The sequence below is a fragment of the Bacillus rossius genome, chromosome 6 (assembly GCF_032445375.1).
Source record: "Bacillus rossius redtenbacheri isolate Brsri chromosome 6, Brsri_v3, whole genome shotgun sequence".
Lineage (NCBI taxonomy): Eukaryota > Metazoa > Arthropoda > Insecta > Phasmatodea > Bacillidae > Bacillus > Bacillus rossius.
In genome coordinates, this window is record NC_086334.1 from 83,281,476 (window position 1) to 83,298,088 (window position 16,613).

Here is a 16,613-nt window from a genome sequence, read left to right on the forward strand (position 1 = left end):
TGAGCAAGAAGTACAGTTGGTTGCTAGAATAACGCGATTAGCAGATGTAGGCTTTCCCTTGACTGTTAAAGTCTTAAGGAAATGTGTTTACACTTTTTGCGAAAAAAATAGGATAAAGCAGCAATTCAGTGTTATGAAAGGGTATGCTGGCAGGAAATGGCTTAAAGATTTTCTCCAGAGACATCCTGAAATCGCTAGAAGGAAGGCACAACATCTTAATGAGGCTCGGGCACAAAAATTAAATAAGTTTATAGTGAATGATTACTTCCGAACACTGAAGGATGTAATGACAAAGCTTGATATTGCACACATGCCTGAACGAATTTACAATGTAGATGAGAAAGGTTGTCGTCTCAGTTTACATCGACAGCCTTTCGTACTTGCCAAGACAGGCTCTCGGAGAGTACATTTCCGTGGTAAAGAACATGGTGAAAATGTAACTATTGTGTCATGTGGCAATGCACTGGGCAATGTTATACCGCCTATGATCCTTTTCAAGGGACAACGCTTGAAGCCAGAGTGGGCTGACAACTTGCCAGCTGGAAGTGTAGTAGAGATGACAGCGAAGGGTTCAATGACATCTGAAACATTTGTGAAGTGGCTGCATCACTTCAGCCGTTACAAGTCTGCAGGACCATGCCTTCTAATCATGGATGGAGCCAAGTGTCACTTAGATTATTCCATAGTCGAGGCAGCTGACAATGTGGGTGTTTCACTGTTATGTTTACCCAGTAACACCACCCACGAGCTCCAGCCGATGGACAAATCAGTTTTTGGCCCATTTGAAGCTTACTGGGATGAGGAACTTATGAAATTCTGGACAACATATGAGGATCGAGTATTCAACAAGCAGCGCTTTGGTTATGTGTTTTCACCCGTATGGGAGAAGTCTACAATTCCAAAAAATATTAAAGCTGGATTTGAAGCTTGTGGAATTTTCCCATTTAATCCAAACAGAATTCCGGAACAAGCTTTCGCGCCAAGTGAAACCACCACAGTACCAAGAGTAACCTTGCCACCTTTTCCTGAGCCAGCTCAACATCAAGAAGCCATACGGAACCACCACGAGGATGAACCACACAATGACTCTGAAGAAACAGATAATAGCAGTGCATGGGACAGTGATAACTCGCATGGAGACAATGGTACTCGGAACCAGCAATCGAATGTCTTATTCTCAGAAATCCTTAGTACACCTGCCAGAAATGCCCAACCAGCCAAAAGAAACCATCCAGCAATTAACAGTCGAGTAGTAGAAGTGCAAAAATCGTTGTTTGTGAACTCAAACAATCAATCCATTCCCTGCAGCTCCAAAAATGTCCATCTCTCCGCATCACCATCAGCACACAACCAGAAGAATCCTCCCAAGAAGTCCAAAGCTGTTGGTTCCAAAGAAAATCCAACAAAACTTTACACTTCACCTCGAAGATCTTCTGTAACTAAGAAATCACTGCATCAAGAGAGTTGGAACTGCTTTTTGTGCAAAGAAGATAGAGTGATAGACATGAGGGGTTGCAGTTTGTGTAAACGGTTTGTGCATGAAGAGTGTGTTGGACTTACCAAACATGACAAACAAGTATTTGTGTGTCCTACATGTGAAGTATAGTGGGATGTTTAAGTAACCGCATGTAGAATGTTTACATAGGTACTGGAAGTAGTTGTTCAGTTTGTATGTTTTATATTTGATTATCATGTGGCGAACTTATGGTACATATGTACCCTAAGTTCGCCATTTGTAGACACACAATTTTTTATGTGTATACAAGTGCGCATACAGTATTCTTTGGCTTCACATCCATTTTATGGTGCCTTGATATATTTCTTTTACAATAAAATACCTAAATAGTTTGACAAAAAAATATTTCCACATTTTAAAATTAAAAGTTTCTTAAGGTGGCGAACTTAGGGCAACCTACCTTATAAAACAAAAATACTCAAAAACTTTTCTTAAATCAGTACCCTAACTTACTTAGATTTTTGAAAAATCACTGACAAATAAAATCAGTTACTTCTAAAATCAACCACCGATTCACCTTTAAGTAATATTACAAGAAATATTCTGATATTGTGATCTCAAAATGCAATAAGTCTACAAGGTAACCTTAACCTAACTGTCATGTAAGTTATGTATGTTTTTTGTACTGAATTATTATTTACATACACTTTTCACCTCATTGACACGGAGTTTATTCTTCTGTTCTACTTGCGCTTTTAATATATATTCAGGTTCACGAATAGGTTTACCTTGGCTCACATTTGGTTCAACAATCTCCGGCAACAAGCAGTGGATATGGACTCGACGAAGTTTCGGAACCATTTATCTCTCCAAATAGATATACATCCTCTGTAAACCTTTTCAATATGCAAATTTTCTTTTAGGTCACTCATAACTTTCAAGTAGCAAGCTTCTCGTTCTGAAATTTTCAGTGTCCCTTGAATTTGATAATAATAATTGTGTGTTATCCTCAGCGTTAGCTTGCCTTCCTTTTCTTCTAAATATAAACTTTTCTACTGTTTGGCCAGTTCTTTGAGACCTATTCCAATAGCTGAAGAAACACACATCACTTCGATGATTGAATTATCAGTCCTCAATAAGCCATCAGGACTTGCCCCTGGAAACCCGTATGTCAAGTCAACAAATAAACCACATTTTTTCAACAAATAAACCAGAGGAGTATGTAAATGGCGGTACTGGGACAGGCACTGCAGGGAGAAGCTGAGGAGATGACCGCCATCTTGAATTTGTGACGTCACGGTGGCCATCTTGGATTACCTTGACCTTTGACACTGACCTTCAAAATCAACCAAAACATTTCTCAAAATTTACATATATTTTAGAAAAAATTCCGCCAGAAATCTCAAAAAATCTTAAAAATAAAAAATCCCTTTTTGAGAAAAAATTTCCCGTTTTTATTTCCGAAAAATTCAAAATATCGAAATGTTTCCATTGCGGCTGAAAGTTCCCATGGTCAGGCCGCTCTAAGCCACCGAGGACATGACCTTGACCTTTGCCAACACCGTTGTACTTTTCTTTACGGCCAACATCTTGAATTATGTCCGCCATATTGGAATTTTTGATGTATTATCTGATTTTATTGAAACAAATAAAATTATAAAATAAATTACTTAATAAAATTTTAATTAAAGTTTAATGTTGCAAATTTCGTTATGCCTTCTATCTTAAACTTTTTTTATTATCTTATATTAGCGTAAACAATTTTAAATTTTATAAAAATTTACTTTATTATTATTTTAAAACAACTTGAACGTTGAAATTTTCGTTACAGTCTCCATCTTCAAAATTCATAAATTATATCAGACTTCAATGGGAAAAAAATTTTAATTTATCAAAATAAATAAAATTATTAATTTTAAAAACTTGCTCCATCTTTCATTTCGTACGCCATATTGAAATTCCGTAATTTGAATGCTAGCAATTTGGGGAAAATTTTAAAATGTATAAAAATAATTAATTAAATTTTAATTAAATTTAAATTTAAAAAAACGCACTTATGTACTAGAGTTCTCGCCCGGTGAGGTCAATAATAAAAAAATGGCGACGGACCCTACCTCCACAGAAGCCACGGGCAGACTGACCTTCCACCACTAATACCAAGGCTTATATTACATAATTTGGTATGATGTCACAGCAGCCATCTTGTTTTCGTTTGCAGGATGTCACCATATTGTTTACATCTGATGAAGGTCACCATATTGCTCTTAGTGTAAATTTTACTCGCTAGAGTGCAGTATTAATTTATTAAGTGACAGTGAACTCTCATGCCACCCGCCATCTTATAATTTGGATGCCATCTACAAAATCTGTATTATTTAAACTATAAATTCGGGAAAAATTCCAAAATTCATCAAAAAAATCACTCATTAAAATAAATATTGACTCGATCGTCTCGGTTCAATACCTGACTGATACAAAAAATTTAATTTTTATGTAAAAATTTACTTTTTCAATAAATACGTTAAAAAGTCCTAAAAGAGGCTTAGGTTTCTCGTCTACCAGCCTCAAGTAAGCCATCATGGTCACCAGTTTAAAACTATGTAATTATTTAAGTATAAATTCAGGAAAAAATACAAAATTCATCAAAAAATTACTTATTAAAATAATGGTCGATTCGATAGATTCCTGCCCTTGGTTAGATTCCCAGTCAGTGATAATAGTAACTAAAATTAAAACAAATTTTAAATTCCGTTTCCCATTACCTCTAGTGGAGTTTATTAAAAATTATCTACAATAAATACTACTCTAAACAAGAAACCTACCTGACGAAATAAATACGATGTCGCTGTATCTACAATGAAATCTAATTTGTAAAAAATTGGAATACCTTCCAACCAGGTCTAATACAATGTTAGATGTATAGATCAAATGTCTTCGTACCATGTGACCAGACCATTTTTAATCTCAGGCATATATACTAATAATCTCTAAACCACAATAACAATGATGTCATGAGTACAGACATATCGATGCTCATTTAAAAAAAGGAAGCACAATAAAAAAAAAGGAAGAAACGAAGCACCGGAAACACTGGCAGCACCGGGAGCAAAGTAAGCACCGGAAGAACCGGAAGCAAAGGAAACACCAGAACCACCGGAAGAACCGGAAGCAAAGGAAGCACCAGAAGCACTCAAGAAAAGGAAGAACAGGAAGCACATTAAACACCGGAATCAAAAGAAGCACATTAAGCACCGGAATCAAAAGAAGCACATTAATCACCGGAAGCACCATAATCAAAGGAATAACCGAAAACACCGGCAGCACCGGAAGCTCTGGAATCAAAGGAAGCACCGGCAGCACATAAGCTCCGCCAGCAAGGGTCAGTCTTATCTCCGTCTCTGTCCTGCGTGGGACCTCTCTTTCTATGAGGCTTGGTCATTCCCCTGTAAGATAATCTCCGGAGTCCCGTAACAGGAAGGGGGTGGGATGCCATATCGCAAAACATAAACCTAGCAGGTAGGGACATTCTTGGAAGCGCGGTCACTCATCCCTGCCTTATTTTTGAAGTCTTCAGCTGCCTGCGTTTCCTCTTTTACAGCTAGACAAGCCAGACAGTGGCTTTCAGTGTGAAGCGCAACAGCTCGTGGAAGAGTGGTGAACATGTACCTAAGTAATAAGAAAATGGTTTTACTCTTTATTATAATTAAATGTAATCATTTACAAAAGGCGCAACTTTAAAAGAATGCAAATAAAGAGCAAATCGCCAAGATTCTTTAATTTAATCAATAGCCTTCGGTGAAATATTTTATTGGCCAACGATTTAAATAGAATTTTTAATGATAATTAATGAATGTTATCTAACAGAATACTTTAGCCACGCAATTAGTTAGTATGTCAGTAAAACAAGTTTTTAAAATGTTTCTTTGGTGACATGGCTCTTGAAAAGGGTTTACGTTAGAATAAAGAAATACAGCAGTATTTTTTAAATAAAATATTTTTCTAGAGGTTAGCGTACATAATTCTACAGCTGAAAGTGGTTATTTGATTTGATTAATATCAGGCCTACCGATAAATCATATGCATATGCTAAAAATATTGGTTTGAAATAAATTTTAAGAAAAATAGTTATAGACAAGTAACGTTTTTGTGATGGCAGACCATCAATTTACATTTTTGAAATTCACCCTTTAAGAATCACCTGCTTATAAAGGCATATAATTTAAAGTTGTTAAGTAAATATCCGGTTAAGTTGGCAATGAGAGCAGAGAAGTACAGTTTAGTGCATTAACGTCTTATAAAAGTATAAATTTTAAATTGCTTGCTCCTGTAATTGGTTTATGTTTGCTTTATGTGAACAAGAGTAATAACAATTAGTATGTCAACCATTTTGATGTTTGTAATATTTTCACATTTGTACGCGATAGTGCATGGACACGAGCCAGTACGTGAAATACGTAAGTATTTTTGAGGGGGTGTGGGGTGTATGTTTGTTTAGTTAAACTGTTGCTGGTTTTGATGGATAAAAGTATTAATTCTAAGTCGTTGAAGGCAACAAGGGCGTTCCAGAGGCAATCCGTCAGCTCAATTCTAGGAAAGACTCGAGTGTCGAGTCCGCCGGTGTTGCAGTATGGATTCTGGTACCATCCAATCTTCGCAAAATTTAAATATTATGTGTATTAATCTGTTGCCTTTCTAATAATTTCTAGATGCAGTAACAGCATTCTAGGATTTATGAAATTTCTGCCGTAAGGTTTAAGGAAAGTATTTTTTTTTTGCTCTTACAGAATTTTAGTATGATGGGCGAAGCAGCATAATTGTAGGAGGGGGGAGAGGGGGAGATTTTTTAGTTGACCAATGAAAAGTGAGCTTAAGGAAAGTCTCCTTAAATGGTTGTGAAAAAAAAAGGGTTGGTTCCAGGAACATCGGCAAAATGTGTCAGAATTGATATGTATCATCCTCCGAATCTTCCTACACTTCTAGTTTGGTTGAAATGATGATATTGTTTTTATTCAGTAACCATTTTGTCTGAAAATTTTTTAAAGTTTGGTTCAATGTAGCAGGAATAATATAAAAAATGAACAAAACTGCTAAGTATTTATTTGGAACCATACAAAAATCTCAAAGTGTAATTTTTATTACTATCGAAACAAAATGTAGAGTTTTATGGAAAATGGCAAATCTCATAAAGGAAAAAGGTAAATCATGAAATCTCTGTTTTGTTTTTGTTCTAAAAGATATGTTCTACCACATTAAACAGTAAGATTCGTGGTTTTTTTACTCCTTTGATAATTTTTTTCACTTCAAAACACAAAAATGAGTTAATTATTTAATTTTGGTTAAAAAGCTGCTTTGGCAGTTATTTGCCTGCCTGCATTTCTGAATTATATACAGATGAATAAAATAACATATTTTCCTTTTGGTATCCCACACGCTTTTTTATAAATTAAATTATCTTACTTGTTGCTTCCTCTTTCCCATGCTGTCAAATCCTGCATTCCTGCCATGACATCAACCTGTTCCCTTTACACTCACAAATACGAACAGAACTGACCTCAGTAATGAGATTGCAGTTCAATTTAAATATAATTATTAAATTACACTACATGAAACATTAGTGTGTTTACTTACACATGCAATACTCCTATGTTATTAAGGCTTACAGTTCTTGCGGTTGTAACAATGTTAGGTCATTGTATTTCAAAATTCTTCTAGATTGTCAAATTTTGATTGGATATTTGTCATACATTCTTGTGAAAACTGATAGGTTCTTCCAATCATTGTTTTTGACGGTTCCACCATAGCAATATGAGGAATGGGCACAGCACATGTATCTTCTTTCTTGGGCCAAAAAAAAGGTTGTTGATGATGGTCCGCGGGGATGAAGAAACTGTACCGTGACATCTTTTTGTTCAGCATTTATCTCATTCACAATGCCAAAGTACCAGAAGCTGTCATAAACACAAGCAATAAAACATCCAGGGTACAAATCTTCTAATTCCAGGAGATAAGTTTTGTTGAATGCTAAATAAATTAAAAAATAATAGCTGTTTTTTCATCCTTGCTAATTCTTTGAGCCTCAATTGTTTGTGAATCATTTTGTGGCTGAAAGTTGTGAAAAGATCTTGTCCCTGGAAGAGTTTGAACATCTTTGAAGTGACTTTCCATAGCAAGACGAGTCAATTTAACTGCTTCTTTAGTAATAAAATGGAAACTGATATTTTCAATTCTGGTCTTGCAGAAGTCAAAAGTTCAGCCACTGTTTGTTTTTCCAGAGGTCGTTTAAGACTTTCCCTCCGAGCTATGCAGTTTACAGTACCCCCTATTCCGTCGCATTCCGTTTTGCCATGGCTGGTCGCAAAAAATGACCACTGAGCTCTCAGTAAAAAATCTCTCTCATGTAGACACAGGTTTACAAAGTTGTATTTATTTTTATATTGTGCTGCACACCCATCACTAAAGTAATGAATCTCTTTAATGTGTGGGTGGTCTCTTTCAAAAAGGCAGTCATAGTTTTTTGGATTTCGTACACCATACTTACATCATGTTTGAGGTCATCAGATATGATGCAAAAAGGTAGAACAAGCTTTTTGCCAGTTGCATCCATGCAGTGAATGATTACAGGATGAATAGTGCATGAATCTGAGGTCCAGTGGTAACCTTGGGCTTCCTCTTGTATCGTGAAAGCATAATTTTCACTGAAGTCCATTGAAATTACAGCTACATTGGAAAGAGCTGTTTCCTTTAAAATTTTAAAAGTCGATGCTTGTGATTTGGCAATGTAAGAATGAGGTATTGATTTGTTTAGTTTTTCAACTAATGTTTCTATAAATTCAACAACACAGCTGGAACACCTTATCATTTCAGTTCGATCTGTGGAAACCCACTGACTGAACTCAATAACGTCTTCATTGTCATATTCTTCAAACTTTGTCTGTAAAAAATGGACAAGGTTATCTTCTGATGAACATTTGTCACAATGCCTTAACATACATTCTCTTGTTGCTCCTTCACAAACCATGAGCAATATCAGTTCTTTGTAGTAAATTAATAAAATATGAAATTTTTTTCCATCGGACAACACATCTAGTTAACGGCGGCCAGATGATTAAAATTCCAATAATCCATAAACTTTAAGGGGCTGTAAAATCTAAACCACTAGAGATAGAGCAAAACAAATTGGTATGGTTACTTATATCAATAAATTGAACAACCATGCTAAGTTTCGTCAAAATCTGAGACGGTGGGTGTCAAAAATAGTTTTTTTTTGGTTGATTTGGTATGGAATGACCCAGTCACCAATCTTATAGTTTTTATATGAAGACAATGTATTATCGTTTATTGACATATCATCAAATTGGAAGGTTATCTCTAATGCAGGATGAAAACTATCTTCTTTAACTAGTGGTTCCAGAGCTTTGCTAACCAGACATGATTCAATATTAGTGAGACATAGGTCCAAGAGTTGGGCCGAAGGTTCAGTATGATTAAGCTGAGTTAAACCTCTTGCTGATACAAAGTTGATTAATGATCTGGCTTTCAACTTAATATTTGATTGAACTATATTTTGGGTAAGCAGTTGAGATCAGTCAATGCGTGGAACATTAAATCACCAATTATTATTAAAGAGACATCAGAATTCACAAACTTATCTTCAAGGGCTTCAAAGTATGAAGTGTAAGCTGAAGGAGTTGTTTGAGGGGGAATGTTAATATTCCCAATTGTTAAAAGTTTATCATGTTGACGTCGTCCGGGCCTGTGGCCCCTTTGAGCCCGATATGCCACCGCCCCAAACGCCACCATCTGTTCAAACCTCCCGCTTGTGCATGCGTGTGTGTGTGTGTTGCTAGCCCGGCAAGAGGGCACTTAGCTGCAGTGCGCCGCACCCCTAATATATATTAATAAATATTGTAATCCTTTTTCTTTTCGCCCCTAAATAGTGTCACGACGGCTATGTATGTGTCTTTTATTTAACTAATTCATGATGTTTTGTTATTTAAAGAGTGCAAGCACGAACAAGGACGCTCCCTAGCGGGCGGCGGAGGAACTAGCATTCAACTTCATTTAAACCATTTTTATTCACATAAGTAATTATTACAGACGGTCTGGGCATGGATGTTATGTACTAATTTTTGTAAAATGATTTATGTATTTTTTTTAATAGTAACCCGGGGCACGCCACAGCTAAGTTGTAACGGTAATTGTGTTTGGCGCGAAGGGCGCCATGTTGCCTCCCGCAAGCCATGAGCTCAGCCCAGTCTCCTACAGCCGGCCGAGAGCGGACGTCTCTGCAGACACCCCGAGGACATCACCGTTGGTTCACCGAGTAGTAGTTCTGTAAATTAATTTATCCAAATTGTTTTCTTTTCATCCTCGGGGCCTCTCTCGGTCGGAGAGACTGCATAAGTAATAATTATTTACTCCCCGGAGTTTTCTCTCAACTGTGTAGTAAGTAACGGCTTGAAGCGGCCACGTGCGTGGTTCGCCTCCTCACCTAATCTGATTCGTGCCTCGGGCGTTTACAGCTGTATCAACGGAGGATCGTGTAAGGGCGTGTACCGTGAGTAGAATAAAACCAATTAACTGAGTTACGTGTTTTGTGTTCGGGTGGGCCACGTGGGTCCTTAACCTGGCCGGCGGCGTGTGGGACGCCCTGAGAGCCCACTGCGGTAATTAGAAGCGTGCCCGACGCTGAGAGCGGGCTTAGTTAGGGACAGGAGTTGCGTGTAACATCTGGAGGGCTAATATCTCACCGCACACGGGCAACGTAACGCCCTGAGTTAGAGTCTTTCAGCCGGGTTCACGTGCCCACTCACGTGGTGGCGCCCATTAATCTCCACCGATATCCCCACCTCAACACCGGTATGCACTCAATGTGTTTTTAAATTTATCCAGACAGCTTCTATTCCTGGGTAGTCATATTCATGCGTAGATGTTACATTTATGAATTTATGTTTATTAACAGCGGTCAGGACACCACCACCTCTACTACAGGGTCCCTATCAGTTCTGTAAATAAGGTAATTATTGTTGAAATAATGAGAATTTAGACTTTTATCGGTGAACCACATTTTAGTTAGACATACTAAATCATTATTACTACGCGAAATGTTTTCAGAAAATTCAATTGCTTTTGTTCTCAGGCCTCTTACATTCTGGTAAAATATATTAAACTCCTTGTAGTTAAATTTCACACTGAACTAGTGAGACGCCCTCCAGGCGCTAAGGAAGAAGTAGGAGCAGATGTAGCAGTGGAGGTGGATGTATTAAGCACCTCGGGTGGGAAGCCAGCGATTAGGATTTGCTCAGGGTGCAGTTTACCGTAGAACGGGCGTATCAAACAGCCACTTGGCCAGAATACAATATCATTCATACAGCTAAAGTCTTCTTCCAAAACCTGAACATGAAAGGAAGTATATGAATTAAATTTAGTTTTCATTTTGGTCACTTTCACTTGAGCCAGGTTGAGTTCATTTGATATGCAATCTACAATTTCCTGATCTGGGACGGTTGGGTCAAATCTAGTTACGAAGAGAGCTTTTGTTCTTTTAAACATAGGTTTCTTGCATTTTGAGAGTGGATACATTACGTATTCCCCCTTTCATGGGAGTTTTCTTTTTATCATTTTCACGTTTGGTTTCACTGGAATCTTTGAGACTTGCGCCCATGTTGCACTGTGATGAAACCGTCGCTGTCGAAGCATTGTTTGTTATTGGTGGTGACATCACTTTTTTCACGCTGCGTCAGATGTTGGTCACTGGACGGACTCCCGTTACCCGAGAAGCTCTGTGTTGCTGCACGTTCAGTTTTTTTACCGCTCAAAGAAGTCTTTAATGCATGGCTATAAGATAGCTCACTTTTATTATTGACTATCAAACTTTCTCTGATTAAAATCAGTTCTTGTTTTATCTCGGCCGTTTCAGAACGCGAGTCGATAAGCAAACACTTGAGTAGCGCGCTTTCATTTTGAAGATTATCAACCTTGTTGCAAAGTAGTTCAAACTTTTTAATTGAAACTTCAAGTTTATGAGCATTAGGCTTCATAATTTCCATTTTGGTAATCTCAAACGTGGGCTGTTCATGAGTCGCACTAGTACTGGATCCTGATTTCTTGGTCGGCGATCGAAACATTTCCGTGCGGACGACCTGCACTGACTTTAAAGAGAGGTTCATTATGGGGCAGAAAACCCCGGAAATCAGATTGATCTAAGATAGAAGAATTAATATTTGATACACCAACACACGATGGTATACCAAAATAGATCAAGATAACCTACGATGCATACCTGCCAACTTGTCAGGAGTGCAAGCAGTAAGATTTCCAAACTAACAAATCTATAGCGTAAATGAGGCGCGATGTTTAAAATAAGTGATCTGGAAAACACGTGTTTATTTTGCATTGATAACACCACTTCTCTACCCAAAATACGAAAGTTAAATTAAAAATTACTGTAATTTATTAAAACTTCATTATCATGGAGACCTTGAAAGTCACTCAGCCTTTCCTTTCTTTTGGAGCTTTTTTCCAAAAAGTAATAAATGTCTACAAGTATTTCTTCCACCCTCACTGGCATACTTGCAAAAGCCTTTTCTGCAGACAAATTAAGTGGCACAGACAACCTATGACTACTAAATTTGGCTGCTTTTCTTTTAATACAGAAATAACACCATTTTTAACTCCAACCATAACTGCTGCATTATCACAGCCAAAACCTATACAATTATGAATTGACACATTCATACTTTCAAGTTCTGATAGCAATAACTGCCCAATATTTTTACCAGTAGAAGCACCTTCCAATGAAAGTATGGCCAAAACACAACTAGTTACTAACCTGCAGTCAGGGTTGTAATAAGTTACCACGAGAGGATATAACTTATTACTTGTGTCATTGCTTCCATTAGTAGCTAGTGTATATGGGCCACTTTGCAAGCACTTTACTACTGAAGTATTAGTATTGGAAGCCATTTCTTTTACTATTGCTGCAGTTTTAGTGCGCCCTCGGCTGTACATTTTTGCGATATCAGACCCTGGGAACATTTTTCGAAACAAATGCCCGGCGTGGTCGGCGACGCTGAATGGAAGGTTATGTTCCACTAAACAGCTTGTAAAATAACATTCCCCCCTAATCACATCACTGTCACTGTTACGGTTTACGGAAAAGAAACTACTGATTTTTTTTTTTGTTTTATTTTGCAAGCTTCGCGTTGTTTGCATGTTTCAAGCTCTTGACGTGATAGGAAATATCGTGCTTGCCGCCATGAGAAACATTAATGTCGCAACAACAAACACTACAAAACGCAAAATTAGAGCCTTTTTCACTCTTAGTAATGAAAGGAAATAATTCTGAGTAAGATGACCTAAACACCTGTCCATATTGTTTTTTACTACACGTAGCCATTATGAAATCATATTATCTTACGTTTCGTACAAGCGCTAAATTATAAAATATTTACCGCACTCGTACATAAACGGTTAAGTCGTCATAACTCGTCTCCAGCCAACCTGCTGTGTACCAACCAAACTCACAAAATTTGCTTTCATGACTCTTCCGCACAAAAGATTAGCAAGTTCAGTTGCCATCCAGCCTGCTGTGTACCAACGAAACTTACAAAAATTACTTTCTTTTCGGAACGATTTTTATCTGACTCCATTATTCTCATATCATCGCGGACGCCATGTTGTTAAACAATAACAAATGCTGCTCAAACGGTACATTATAATATGGGCTTAAAATATTATACTGCATTTTTGAACAGACAAAAATCGCAAGATGTTCCGAATTTCCGTACAATCGTAATATGAATCATTTTCCGTACAAGTTGGCAGATATGTACGATGTATGAGGAGCGCGTGCGCACACGTCCGTCGGCTACAAACTGCCGGCCGAAACTTTAGGTACTGTAAAAAGGTAATGTTAACATGCTTGATTGACTTTGCGGAAGGCAAAACTACAGTGTACCTGTCCAATGTTGTCTGTAACCAAGTAAATAATTTACGGCAAGCAATATGAATGTAATAATATATATATATATTTTTTAATATAATACAGCACAATATTTATCATAGTTGCATATAACTTAACACCAAATAAATGTACATGGGTCATTATCAAATTTTGCGCAACATTGCTGTCCCTGTTGTTCAAATACTTATTTGCCACATTAAAAAAATGTATATATGTAACAGAACATGTTTTTGTATAGATTATTATTTTTCTTAAAACAAAAAAATACTTCATTTACAAAATTTTATTTAATGAAAGTGAAAAAAAGTCCCTGCCTTTTAACATGTCCTATCTGCAAAACTGGGTTTTAAACATCCATTTGATATGGCATTTAGCAACCTTAAAATATTATCACAGTTTTTCTAAACTGTTACAGTACCTAAAACCATTTCCATATGAAAAAGTCTAACATTCTATAGTTTCTTATTATTGGTTAACAAAATTTACTTTGTCTCTATAATGTGTCATGACTGTTATTTCAGGAGTGTTACACCTTATTTTGTACAAATAAAGTAATGTTTTGGTGCTTACAGTTGGTAGCTGTAGTAGTGTGGTGTTTTGTTTATAGCTGAGTTGTTGTTACTCCATTTAATATTGTTCTGATGAAAAACAGAAATAAAACTGATTTATAATGGTGAGTATTTTAATTCATTTCCAGGAGTGTTACCTAGATTTTCTACCTAAAATGTTAATGTAGTAATTAACAATTGTGATAACAGTTTAATTAATAATGTATGTATGAAACCCAATAACCTCAACTGTTATAACATAATAGTTTTTTTTACCAAGAAATATCCATAAAACTGGTCAGTAGTGTTACTTGTCATGAGTGTTACCTTAAAAAAGTAACACTCGTGACATAACCATAACACTCCTGACACCCTCAAATATTTTATTGTTTATATGTAGGCTAACTTATATAGGTTATTCTTTTGAGAAAGTAATTCAGGAAATTTTTTTCTAGGCAAGGCTAAAAAGCCTAAAATGACAGCTGCTGAAAAACAAAGGCGCTACAGAGAAAAGAGGAAATCGGATCCATTACGCGATGCTGCCTACAAAGATAAACATAAAGAAAGGTAAGGTATATATAAAAATACTCCTGATCACATTGATCACATTTTTTAATTAGTACCTACACCAAAAGGTGAGCAAGAAATTCAAAATTTTTTAATATTGACAGAACTTTTTGTGGTGGAGTAATTTGTGCTGCAATCATTTAATAGTACACAATTGTTTTGCTTTTTTTAGTATCTGCTCATTTCTAAATATTAATTTCTGTGACTCATTTACACATTATAAACAAAACTCACAACAGAAATAAAGGAGGATTGTTCTTTTTTTATGCAATCATACTTTTATAAAAAGGTGAAATAAAATAGAACCATTCCAAAATGTTTTTCGTTGATATGCAAGCACTTGCATTCAAGTTGGTCATTCGCACATGCAAATTGTTGCACATTCTTGTTCAAGTAGGTAGGTGATAGAATAGGGCATACCCTAAAAGTGTACACAATTGAATTTAAACAATGCCTAGAAGGTTTAAAGTAGGTCTAACAACTAAACACTACCACAAATTCTTTTGCTAAACATTTATTTTTCGTAAAATGTGTCCTTAACAGTCTCTGTATGAAAACTCTTAATGTTATCTACCAACCGTATAATAATTGGGTTTTTTTGTTTAGTGTGCCCACTGCAAAGTAAATTTATGTTGTTTATATGTTCCAGAAACATGAAGCGGAAGAAGGTGGCAGAGATGTCCCACAGAGAACTTCTAATGGCAATCATAAGAGAGGTCGAAAGGTAACATTAGGCTTTAGATCTAAATGTGCAAGAGAAAACAAAAAACTAAAAGAACAAATACATGTTTTAAAAGTGATTGCTGAAAATGAGAAAAGAATAGCTGAAAAGATCAAAAATATATGGCAAAGGTTGAAGGCCAAAGAAGAAATGAAACTGAATACCACTCCTGACAATGAACTAACACCTAACTAAAAAACTAACAAAATGTTAAATGACTTGCACAATGATTTCAGAATTTCAGGCAAGAAAAAGAGCCTCTTAATGAAATAAAATGTCGCCAAAACATTAAGGTTCCATAACAGTTTGCTATCGTCTCTCAAAGAGACATACAGTAGAACCCTGTTATAATGAATCTGAAGGGAGTAGTTTATACGTTCACTATAGAGGGGAAACTTTATATCTGGGAAAACTTTTATATTGGCAATACATACTCAAAAGCATAATATTTACTACACATAGGCCTAAGCCAAGAAAAGAACGAATGAAAATACTCAAAGCAACATTTTGACGTCGACCCAAGTGTCTCCTCGGCTCCTTCAGGCCGTTATGCCTCGTCAATGTCCTCCCTTTTCCCCCCCAGTGAACCCCAGTGTGTACATCGGCTAGGGACGCACCCGCGTGCGCCCTAGCACGCCAGTGTTATTATGTAAATATTTCTATGTGTATATATTTCTTTCTCAATGACAGTGACTTCGTTTAAGTGTGTAAATAGTGTAACTGTTATGTATGTATTAACTATCGGCAACTATCGTGTAATTCTTGTAAACGTGTCGCAGTGTCTGAATGTAAGCGCGGCCTGGCGCTCATCCGAGTCGCGAGGGGTGGCGCTCTCCCACGCCGGCCGATTTCCCCTCCACTCCCCCACAGCCCGCGCGCGACGGCCCGCGGACGGGCGGGGGAGAGCAGTAGTTGAACTCAGGACTCGAGCAGCGGCGGACGTGCGCTCCGCTCCGCGCTAATCGCGAGACGGGTGTCGAGCTCACGGTCCGGCGACTCAGCCGTAGGACGAGCATCTTTAGCAGCAGCCGTGCTGCCTACGTCGTGCCGCCCAAGCGATTGGGTGCCCGAGCTGCGAGTACGTAAGTTACGTCACGGGCCGGTCATTACAGGACGCGTAAACTTCGTTACGCGTCGCAGAACTATCGCCGACGTTACGAGTCAGTACGTAAGAACCGCGCACGCATCACGTGTCTTTGTGAGGGACATAGTTACCCTCTGCCGAACCATCGCCGACGTTACGAGTCAGTACGTAGGAACTGCGCACGCGTCACGTGCCATCACGAACTAGTGGACTATCAGGAACTATGTTACGTAGGAGATCTGCCAGTACGTGTCGGGACGAGAGAGCCGTAC

The 16,613-nt window shown here is 37.4% G+C and overlaps 1 protein-coding gene across 1 annotated transcript in view; it reads right to left on the bottom strand.

The window, feature by feature from the left end:
- LOC134533477 (uncharacterized) overlaps positions 1-10,283 on the bottom strand; it is a 36,040-nt gene extending 25,757 nt beyond the window's left edge. Inside the window, exon 1 of the mRNA XM_063371001.1 lies at positions 10,270-10,283. Within this exon, the coding sequence (XP_063227071.1) occupies positions 10,270-10,283 (14 nt within the window). The remainder of the gene's footprint in view (positions 1-10,269) is intronic.
- Positions 10,284-16,613: the final 6,330 nt, after the last annotated feature.